This window comes from Ciona robusta, chromosome 9 (assembly GCF_009617815.1).
Source record: "Ciona robusta chromosome 9, ASM961781v2".
NCBI classification, from domain to species: Eukaryota; Metazoa; Chordata; class Ascidiacea; order Phlebobranchia; family Cionidae; genus Ciona; species Ciona robusta.
In genome coordinates this window covers 4,406,438-4,418,261 of record NC_143243.1, presented here as the reverse complement: position 1 = coordinate 4,418,261, position 11,824 = coordinate 4,406,438, and the positions used below count along the sequence as shown (strand labels likewise).

The 11,824-nt window shown below is 34.9% G+C and overlaps 2 protein-coding genes across 4 annotated transcripts; both read right to left on the bottom strand.

The window, feature by feature from the left end:
- Positions 1-14: 14 nt before the first annotated feature.
- On the bottom strand, positions 15-3,210 carry LOC149731153 (uncharacterized). Its single transcript, XM_089884746.1, has one exon. The coding sequence runs from the start codon at positions 2,828-2,830 to the stop codon at positions 1,004-1,006; it is 1,827 nt and encodes a 608-aa protein (XP_089740872.1). The 5' UTR covers positions 2,831-3,210; the 3' UTR covers positions 15-1,003.
- Positions 3,211-4,980: 1,770 nt separating this feature from the next.
- Positions 4,981-11,405, bottom strand: LOC149731152 (stomatin-like). Of its 3 annotated transcripts, none has more exons than XM_089884760.1 (10): positions 11,240-11,405; positions 10,876-11,034; positions 9,958-10,032; positions 9,018-9,121; positions 8,717-8,789; positions 8,568-8,650; positions 8,110-8,313; positions 7,265-7,320; positions 6,284-6,362; positions 4,981-5,757 (listed from the first exon to the last, which is right to left on the bottom strand). In XM_089884760.1, the coding sequence occupies exons 2-10, from the start codon at positions 10,931-10,933 to the stop codon at positions 5,566-5,568; spliced, it is 924 nt and encodes a 307-aa protein (XP_089740886.1). In that variant the 5' UTR covers positions 10,934-11,034; positions 11,240-11,405; the 3' UTR covers positions 4,981-5,565. The 3 variants fall into 3 exon arrangements, with proteins under 3 accessions (XP_089740886.1, XP_089740887.1, XP_089740888.1); XM_089884761.1 differs by lacking the exon at positions 11,240-11,405 and adding an exon at positions 11,132-11,207; XM_089884762.1 differs by lacking the exons at positions 9,958-10,032; positions 10,876-11,034; positions 11,240-11,405 and adding an exon at positions 9,619-9,774.
- Between the last annotated feature and the right edge of the window lie 419 nt (positions 11,406-11,824).

The following is an 11,824-nucleotide window of genomic DNA, read 5'->3' as shown; positions in this document are numbered from 1 at the left end:
ACCTGAGATTGGACCTAGCAAACAAAATTAAAAGTTAGGGCAATATAGTATTTCACCTGCTTCATATAAAAACTATATATATATACTTAAGTAACTAACTGCACCACATAAAGTAACTGAAAATTGGCAATGTTTTGCCTGTGCAAATCAATACAAAACAACAGTAAAGCATGGCATTTGAATTTATATGAAACAGTAGAAAAGATGGTATGTTTGTAAAAAAATATAAAAGTGACAGCAAATCTGAAAGATTGTGATTTAAAGAGAATAATTAGCTTTGGCAGCACCATAATTTTATAATTCATAAATTATTAACACGATAACTATTACCAAAACCAGTGGTAGTTATGCTGTTGGAAAAACATATAACAATGGGACACAGAAACCAAAACTGAAATTATAATAATACAGAATTTGAAGTAAAAAACATCATGCATTTTGGGAGTACTACTTTCACTTTAAAATAAAAGAACAATGTTGGTACTGCAAACTCTAAACTATGATTTACACAAGCAGAAAAAAATTTATAAAAAAAAGACTGCAATAATCATGCATGAAACTTTACTGGTTGCTAAACTAACTCAATCTACAACAGCTGTAAATAAACTTTTACACACCAGTTTTAAATTAGTACAAACATCACACCCAAGTGTATGAATAAAATGATAAAACTACAAAGCTTGAGAAACTTTACTGGTTGCTAAACTAACTCAATCTACAACAGCTGTAAATAAACTTTTACAGACCAGTTTTAAATTAGTACAAACATCACACCCAAGTGTATGACTAAAATGATAAAACTACAAAGCTTGAAAGCTACAATAAAAACAACACGTACCAACAGTACCATCCCGGGCATAGCACGAGACTGTTTATTCCGATTTCCGATACTGTTCGACTCGCAATAACTTTCCAACTCATTGTTTGTTTAAAATTAGAATGTAAAACCCGATTTGTTGAGAACGATTCGGAAATTAAACCCGATTTGTTAAGAACGATTAACTCAGGAAATACAGCATCCTTTTTCATTATCCGTTTGTGCAGCTTTTGCTCGCATAGTTTCTGCAAGTTCAGTTTTCTGTATACCTACCAACCCTTCATATAACCCTTTGATTGGATTCTGGCCAGAAATCTGACATCCATGCAACCATATAAGAAGCATCCTATGACCATGTTCTTTATAGCTTTTATTCCCTGTGTATTGTTCTTCAATAGCAAGTAACTGCTTGTCAGTGAACCCCCAGAAAAATGCAAGTTGTTTCCATTCAATAGACTTTAAATACTTGGTAGCTAACCGATACAGCAATGACCGTAAATGTTGTGTAGATAAATGGTTGTCTGGTTTAAAACTCAGGTTTCCAGATAGGACTACGCTGTTATTTGCCTGCATAGCCATTCGCCAGTAATAGTAGCGTTCAGCTTTAATGATCATGTCAACAATGTTTACATAGTTACCACGGGCTGCAACATCAAGGGGTGTCTTTCCCTTCTGATCCATGAGGTTATGATTAGAATGAGCAAGCAGTAACAACTCAGTAATTTCCCCCAAGCCGTTCTCTGCTGCTAAATGCAGTGGCGTTTCATTTCTTGCATCTTGAACACTTGCATTTGCCCCAGCTTTTACCAAGATTCTTGTCAATTCTAAATTACTTCCAGTAACAGCAAAATGCAGGGGTGTTTGGTTGTGTTTATTCCCAGCATCTATATCAGCATTATGTTCAATGAGCACTGTTGCTACATCATAGTGGCCATTTATTACAGCAAGATGTAAAGGACAAACTTCATCCTCAGTCTCAGCATTGACATCGACATCAAACTTTAAAAGCTCCAAGCAAAACGCTGAATGACCAGCTTCTGCTGCAAGGTGAAGAGCAGTTTTATGGTCACTGTTCACTTGATCAAGGCTATTATCAGCTTCATACAGTGGTGCGATAACTTTATAAAAGCCGTGTTTAGCTGCTATATGTATTGGCAAATTCCCTGCATTATCTTTGATTTTCCCTTTACAGTTTAATTCAAGCAAGCGTTGGGCTATTTCATGCCTGCCAAATTTACAAGCAACATGGAGACTTGTTTTTCCACTGTCATCTTGAATATCTTTGTCAAAATCTTGCATTTCTTCTGTCAATATATTCACCACTGACATGTGATTATTTTGTACAGCACAGTGTAGCCAAGTATACCCATGCTTGTTCTTTGTTGTAAACTTAGCACCTGCATGCATCATATGCTTTACACAAGCTGCATGACCAAACCAGGCCCCCCAAAGCAAAGTATCCATACCAAACTTATCAGCTGCATCCATCATAGCACCATCATCCAGCAGTTCCTTAACAATTTCTAAATGCCCATTTCCCGCAGCCCAATGCATTGGAACACGATCATGCTTATTCCTGCAGTTAATATCAATGCCAGACTTTATAAAACGTTTCACCTCGTCAATATCTCCAGACTTACAAGCATCATGAAACTCCCTTTCATCACCAACTAAAATCTCATCATTCACATCCACGCTTGCAATAGATGGTGAGGTATACTTGCTTCCACCAGAAGGGGTTCTAATATTAAACATAATGCTCCCTGCACTCCCAATAGAGTCTGTATCTCTGTTCCTGGATGGACTATGAGTATTAGTATGAGATTTTCTTTGTAGGCTTCTTCCATGGCTACTGTTTCTGCTGGTCCTTAAGCTTGGGCTGCTACCCTTTCTTCTGTGTGCGCTCATGTGTTCATTGTTATTTTGTTTTGATCCATTTTCACTGACAGAAAGTAGATTTATTGATTCTTTTTCTTCCTCGTTGATATCATTTTTATGACTAGCAATGGACATTTTATTTTAAGTGTAGTAATTTTTAGTGATATTATCAATAGGGATTTACTAATAATAACTGTATTGCCATGTTTATTAAACCAGAGCATAAAATCTGAAACAAAGTAAAATATTTGTCTATTAAAAAAATCAATAAAACGTCTAGCTAGACAAGCTTGTTATTCTCCAAATGAACGAGTGTTTAAGCCAAAACTATATCTAAATGATAAAACTAGACATGGTATACACAGCAAACATGGAGGAAAATTAAACAGCTAAAATTAAACAACATTACATACCAATACATTTAAGCTCGGGCCTATTTATTTTGTAATCTAATTCTTAAGCATGATTTGTTGTTTTGACTCTCAGGCATATTCTGTTGTATTATGCCTGGGAGTTTAATATAGGCCTTAAGGCCTACAACAAAATATGCCTAAAAGTTATGTGTATTCAATAGAATATACCTGAAAGATAAATATACAACAGAATGTGCTTGGGAGTTAAATGTAAAAAAATTATGCCTTAGCTTACATGTTTTAATATTTGCCTTAAACGACATAGCAACGACGCTTACTACACCGAACTCTATTCATTCATTGGTGCTGGGACTTGTTTAAATACCCCATTATATGATATCTATTGTATCTCTTTTTTATTTTATTTCTGTGGACTACTAAACAGTGTTTCTATGATTCTGAACAAAACCAGTTAACTTATAAAACCACTTCTTTATTAAACTATGGTAAAACATTCAACATTCTTATAAAAATAAATCCCGACTGCTGTAACGAAATATTCAATAATCTAACAAAGAATATATATAGAACTTTAATATTGCTTAATTAAATATGATTTACCTTTTTGTGTTGTTTGATTATGCAAAACGCTATTTCTTTTTCTGTTTTATCAATAAGCGTGTTTTAAACTGTTGTTTTGCCGTTAATATCCGTCTTTTCGCTTTTGTAAACTTTCCCGTACTTTGTTATCGTGACCTTTTATTTATTTATATGTTTCTTATATTTTAATTCTAGTTTTATCTCTAAGAAGAAACTAAACCTGTTTTAGACATCTTTACGCCGCAAGGTGGGACTCACGATCCATCCCATGTTCAAACACCGCTGCTAAACCATCTAGCGCTGAACCACACCAACCATTTAAAAGAGGACGGATGTTTTGCTTTTAGGCCGTATTTTCAAGTTCATTTTTTGCGCGAGGGATATGTTTCACATTATTTTTTGCGCGGATTGTCATTAATTTTTGCGCTAAATTATTAAAGTTTAATACAGCAGTATCGACTATAAACTGTGCGTGAACGTTGTTAGCATTCACGCAAGCCATTATTTTTAATCTGGTATATAGGCTATATAGGAAGTAATACGTACTACCGGATCATCAAAGTCGCTGTATGTACAACTGTTTTACAACATATATATGATCAATGTAAACTATTTGCCTCTGGCTTAACAAACATTGCTGTCCTATAACTCGTGTTAGCAGAGCTTTTGGTTTACCGTTCTTTTCGCCAGTAACATTGGCAGTTAACTTTACTGAACCAAAATTTAATTATCATATTCTGAATGTTATTACTTTCAGTTTATTTTTATGACAACGGAGTATTATTAATGTGCACAGTTTATTGTTGACCACTGTGTTAAAAGCAATGATAATACGATCTTATATTTGTGTTGGTTAAAAGCGACACGGTTGTGTGTTCCTGTTTCTTTGTAAACCATTGTTTATGTATTTATACTTGAAGTGAAGTCCCCAAAAACCCCTATTGCTACTGTTCGTGGTTCATTAGTTGTGGTTAAAAAAACAACTAGACTTCGATACGGCAGTTTACCAAATACCTGAACAGTGTTTAACCGTGTAGCTGTAAAAATATCATTTTTTTACATAAAAAGCAACCAAGCCTACGCCCAACTTTTCACCGTAAATAAAATACATCCCGAACTGAAATTACACTTGGGTAGAATGAGGCTCAGTAAAAACTGGAGACTTTATCTCATAAAAACCTATATCAAACTCACAGTACCAAAAACAATACATACAGGCTTTAGATAACAGAGTTAAATTTGGATAGAAAAAAAAACTCTGAAAACTAGACTTATCCTTTTAAAACCCATACCAAACTCACAGTACTAAAAACAACACATATAGGCTGTAGGTAGGTTACAACATATTGATTAATTTATTTACATTATACCAATTATTTGATAAAGGCCAATGAAGCTTGCTTAAATGAAAATAAAACACATGCACAAGCAGATAAAAGTAGGCTACATAGTGGCTTACAATATTCATATTTTACTTTACCAAAGGGATTAAAACCTGAAAAACAATAATGCAATATCTAATGAGAACTATTGAAGGGTTGCAATTTTATTTGATAACGTAGTGTAGTGCAATACTGAAATTAATTGTTGGAAGGAATGAGATTTTCAGGTATTGATTAAAAAAGAAACTCTGAAATATTATAAAGAATCACACGTTGTTGTATACACAAGAACTACATCTTTAGTTGGTGGTATTTACAATAAATTACCGTATCCGCAAAATACAAGGTTGAGGAATATGTTAATACCCAAATATACCAATGAAAGAATATTAAAGCAAATCTAATGAATGTAGTCAATCTAAAAGATTTTTTACCAGTGCAACTATTGTATTACATCTGTATACTTATGTTTTAGAAAATGATTAGTTGAATTAGTACTAATGCCAGTTTTACATGATCAATTCTTTCTTTCAATTTACTTCTTGGACATGAGGCTGGTCACCATATCAATAGGCAGAGGGAAGATTATGGTTGAATTCTTCTCCGAGCTGATGGCTGTCAAGGTTTGAAGGTAACGAAGCTGCATTGAGTTAGGGGACTCACTCATTACGTCAGCAGCTTCCTTTAGTTTGCGGGAAGCATTCATTTCACCTTCTGCCGCAATAACCTGCAATGATATTATTATTATGTTATTTCTGCTTCCAGGCGAATGTATAAAGTCTTTTCCAGCAAATCTGCTATATATAACTTAAATTATAGTTGAATGTTTCATCTGTCATTCGGATAAACTTCATCAGGGTTTGACACAATAGTAAATTCAGTAATGATATTGACTGTTATTTGAAACAAGACAACAGACAATAGTTTCCCTGTTGTATACATCACTAGCAGATCTAAGAGACCACGATGACGTATTGACCGTATTTATAATTAATCATGTTAAGTTGTTTTTATGTAAGATGATATAAAAACAAACATTTGTATGCAATACTTGTGGAAACCTATTATTACTCATTTAAGAACGGAAACTATTTGACAGTAATTTGAAGCTAATAATAACAGAAGAGAACAGAAAACAATGCTGGGCTAATGAATTCTTCCGCTAACATCACTCAAATTTAATTAGAAAAGATCTATTAAGTCTGGGCTTTTCCAAGTTCAGCAATATTGATCATTAAGGAAAGTTAAATAACCTTTGCTCGTGCATCTCTTGCAGCTTCTGCCTCAGCAGCCATAGCTCTCTGTAGTTGAACTGGCAAGCGTACATCCTTACTGTGATACAAATTAATTTCATTCTTTTTTTTGAACAGAAATAAGTTAATGTTATTGTCATAAAACAGGGAATAAAAACAAGTACACTTATTATTTCAGATAGCTAGTAACATAAATTAAAATAGGGCCATGTTATAGTTAAGTAGTGAAATTAAATAGATACATTTAACAAAATATTTCCTGGAATAAATAATGTTGTAATAAATTCACGTGTGCATTTAAATTCCAAGAACTCCTTGAAGTTTTACTATGAGACTATGAGTCATCGCTCTTTGTTTACCTAGTGACTAGTTTGAAATGACAGCATTGTTGCATTGTTATATTGATCTTAAATCAATAGGAATTTAATCAAGGTGAATACGCATCATATAATACAATTCACAATTCTACATATTGTCTGTATTGGAAATCAGTAGTCTTTTTATTTGCTTAAACAGCTTTCATTTGTTTAATGTTGCTTCCATGAACAAATATGCTTTGAAGCATGCCACTAACAGCTGCCTAATCATAATAATTCACACCCAATTATGTTAACACTCACAGACAGTGCCGCAGCCAGAAAAAAAATAAGGGGGAGGTTTTAATTAAAAAAATTTTCAAAAAAAATATTTTTTTTTATTTTTTTTTATTTTTTATTTTTTTTTGGTTTAAAAGAGGGGGGGGTCACGACCCCCGAAACCCCCCTCCTGGCTGCGCCACTGCTCACAGAGCATTACTGTTGCCATGATAAAAAAGACAATGAACCACTGGCTAAACGAACTAGCTTTAGAGCTTTAGAGTTATTGATTTTTCTTGAATCATGTTGCTTTTAAACATTTCAATATACAAAACGTTTTACCATACATAATTTTACCAATAGAATATAGATTATTTTCCAATACTGTTGTGCAAAATTCACTTACATTTCAACGCGCTCAACCTTGATTCCCCATGGGTCTGTAGCCTCATCCAATGTAGTCTATAATAAATTATTCATTGAAACATAGGAGTCCCACAAGGAAACCGTAACAGGTGGGAATAATTACCTAGGTGACGTGCAACACACCTGCCCAAAGCTTTAAACAGCTTATTCTACCCAAAGAATAACTGGAGGCAGCAGTTCATCAATAAATAATAGTGTTTACATACTCAATTCTCAAAAACTGTTTAGGTAGCCATTTTTACACAACATTGGAGACCATTTGCTTTATGTAGTCTAGAACCTAATTGTCCAAAACAACAAATAGGCAGATTTTGTTTCATGTATGGTGTTGTTATATTATAAAGTAAAAAGACGTTTGGGCAAACATTTCAACACTTATTCAACAAGAAACCTATTCACCAAAGCTAATAACACAAAGGGTATTGTCCAACCACTTAACATAGCCCATAGGCAGTGCTAGATAATAAAATATGATTGTTGAGTTTGCCTACTCTGTGTGTTAAAGGTAAACGGTCGGTCTGTTAAGTAAACAATTCTTTTATTAAACATTTTGTCCTTTTAACCAGTTTCCTTGCCAACGATGGTGAATCATTCATTTAAATAGTCGTGCACGTACAGATATATTTAAGTGATTGCTGATAGTTATGGTTTTATGATTACAGTTGCTTTGAAATACCACACTACTATAGTAGCATACTTCTAATGGTTTATGATGGCATTGCAATTGTAAAGACAAATTGCTGTAATAAAACTCAACTATTTAAACATAAATGTCTGGTATAAAATTTACAGTTTGATTTTAACCTTAACTAAAACAAGTCCCACCTGCATTCCAGCACTGATATATTCACGGTCAGTAAGGACCTCGGACAGACTCTTTGTTCCCAGCATGTTTCTCAGTGTGGTTTGTGCCAGCAGTCGAGTTGCACCATCAGCGTTCTCCACATTTGCAATGCTCATGGTGGCATCTTGGACTCTGTAGTACACCACAGCATCTACTGATATTGTCACGCTGTCTTTGGTCAAAATCTGTAAAGAAAACCACAGGATAACATCCATAGGTGTCAGAATAGGGGCGCCCAAAAAATTGGCAAGACATGTTTTATGCCATGAACGACTGAATGTTACTACATTTTAACAATTTGAGAAGCACTAGATTCCTCAAATCTGCTAATTAAAGGTGCATACACAGCATAAACAAAAACAGTGAAGACAGCTCTATTGGCAACCGGTTTAAGAAATTACCCTTAAGTGTCTTAAATCATTGTTCTCCTAATACTAACCTCTTGTGGTGGGACATCAAAGGATACGGTTCTCAAATCCACTTTACGATATTCATCAGTGCATGGTATGATGAAGAAGATGCCTTAAAGAATTGTGGTTAAAAAGTTAGCAATTCTACTTTTCACTTCAAGGCAACTTATCGACATACCTGGACCTTTTGCGCCACCTTTGGCCAAACGCCCAAGACGGAAAATAACGGCTCTTTCATATTCTTGAACAACCTGAAAAGTAATTTTGAACCACACTAATTTTTAAAATTATAATATCTTTGGAAAAACATTAGCTAAAGTTCAATATAAAATATTAGCTAAAAAGAATTTTTACACTGCATTAATCGGTAAAAATTACAACCAATAAATTTGATTTGTTTCATAGAAATGTGTGTCTAACTTTCCCTGCCTCCCCTGCATTTTAAAACGTTTGGCGCCTACAATCTTATACTTACTTACCTTAACACACATGCAGATAGCAACAGGGAAGGTTATAAGTATGATGAAGCCGGATAAGATCATAAGGCAGATCCCACAGAAGCCATATTCAGTTCCTTCACCAGCTGAAATTAAACAAGTGTTAAATGTTCATATTAGGTTCAGTTTTAAAATATATAATAAACCATAACACCACTTCATGCATGTTTAAAGTGCGGAAACATTATGTAGTAGGATGGGGGAAGATGGGACACCTTTTAACTCCATTTTCTTGTCCCATTTAGTATTAAACAAAGAACATAATTATAGAACTATATCCTCACGACTTCCATAGACCGTTGTTAATTGTTTTAAAAAAAGATATTTGGATAATATGTGCTAAAGCTGTCCCATCTTTCCCAACTCTACTATATGACTATTTTTTGGCTAAATTAACAGTAGATTTTCCCATAGTTTTTCAAAATTAAAATATGTATATATGTTACAAAAATTTCTGTTCGCATGCATATTTCTCACACAAAACACTGATATTAAAAGATACTTTCTGATCAATTTTATTTTTCCTCGTCCCTTCACTAATCATATGCAAAAACAACATTGGTTTGCAATTTTTTCCACTCACATGTGTTTATCTGAGTGTTGTACTGGGTAGCAGATTGGTTGTTAGTTTCCTTTTGCATGGTTTAGCAATTGTATTCCTTTAGTTAAAGGAATAAAAACAACTATCCTAACTTTTGTAACCCTTAATACCGTAATAAAATTGGTTATTTCTTATTTTAAATTAGGCTAAAACACCATTTGCAAAGCAAACACCACTTTGCTCGCTAAAACACCAGACTTTTTAACTGACACTGCATTGAACAAAACTGACCGCATATTTCTCAATTCTGCAAACTTCACTTCAATGCAACAGAGAAATAAAAAGTGCCCACCGCACGTCCGCACCAACATGCAAACTTACATATATTTATATTCTTGTTGTACTGCTCGCCATTCGACTGTTGTCTGGTTTCCTGTTGTTGCTGCATTTCCATTGCTGTTATGTGTATTATATTAAAACAGTAAGCCTATTAAGCTATACAGAATTATGTGAAAAAAGTGGATAGAAAGGCTAAATAAAATATGGTGGTACAGGCCCACACAATAATCTATTCGTTGTGGCAACATTACAAACGGGTTGTGGCAACATTACAATCACATGAGCAGCCACAACCCACAAGCTAAACGAGGCCCACTCCTGTCCGCCGCAGTACTACTCAACTATGCTGACGGCAAAGGAATTAGCGAGCGCACCCGCGTCGCTATGCGTGTATGTGTGGAGTGTCAGGCGCGCGCGAGAAAAAAACGAAATGGTAATACAATACGTCCTACGAGCATATGACGTTAGGGAGAATAGAAAATAGAAGTACCTCGTGCTGTCTCGTGACTTTTCGTTACCACAGCATCGTTGGGCGTAAGTAGTGGAAAGATACTTGGTATTTTACACTTTTCTTAACATACTATCGTTTAGATGTTTCGCATACCTTAATATTTCAATTACTATAAAAAATATTTTGTTCTGACCCACATTTAAAGTGCACGAAATGAATCTTTTTCGTTAGGTCAGAACATTTAGACGTAAAAAAAGTAGCAGCCCAACTTTAACGTCAGTCGCTAAACGCGGCAAACGTCAGTCGCTAAACGCGGTGCATAAAACACATTCGAATCATCGCAACATATGCTGTTGAGCTATTCCATTGTTTTCCCGCGCCACGCCCACTTAAAACGTGGTTTACTCAAGTGTGATACCGCGAGCACGGCTATGCAACAGAACGGCAACAAAAGCAGAGTACTAAAATATACGCAACATTAAACATGTGTAAACGTCACTACCACTTACATTTTAGAATTGGCGTTGTTGGTGCTGGGTTTTCCTCTCCGTTTAGACTACTGGCCATAACAGAAATATTCCGTATGCTTTGTTACGGCACTTGTTGCCTAAAGTCAAATTCCTTGTGCGCAATAGCGTAAACTTGTTTTTCTTTTTGAAACTGCTCGTCTGCATTTTATTTAAAAATGTAGCTACGTTAATGTTTATACTATATTGTAACAGTTTACCGGTTTCTTAAATTCCAAACTGACTTAGTTTTACTTACTAAAGGAATATACACTGGCGCTGTTTAGTTCGATTATAAACAGGCTTCAAAAAGCATAAGACGAACTCTCTTCTCACACAGCTACCACGCACACACAATCTAACTTACTCTTAACGCATGCTCTCTGCTCTCCAGCTGCGCTTTTACACGATGGCTCGCTGGCGGCAATGTACCAGTAACTGCTGTTGATCGAAACAAATAAAACCGCATAAATTATTGATCCAAAGGGTTATAATACAGATTGCTCATTTTTTATGTAATTCAGATTGCTAAGTTTGTGATATTCTACTAATGTATACGTTATACTTGAGGGAGTGTAGCAAAAAGTAGGAAACACGGGTGGAAATAAAGGAATTACTTTTAGAGTTGACGTATACAACCAGAACGTGCCAAAACACACGTCTTCTAGAAACTCAGGGCCTACATACCAGCAAAGAATACTCTACCGTATTCTCTGATTCCAGATAATATTGCGCTCTTAGGGCATCTAGCGGTTACATTTATGTACATAGAAAACTAACCGTTGTTTCAATTCAAAGATCGCCAGATCGGCATGCTGTAGTAAGAATATGAGGTAGATATTCAATAATGTTAGTTAAAAAAACGATCTAGGGATGTGTACTGTCTGGTATTTTGGATATAGTTGTTCTGTCACTAGTGAAGAATCTTCCGGTACATAGCAGAATAGGCTGG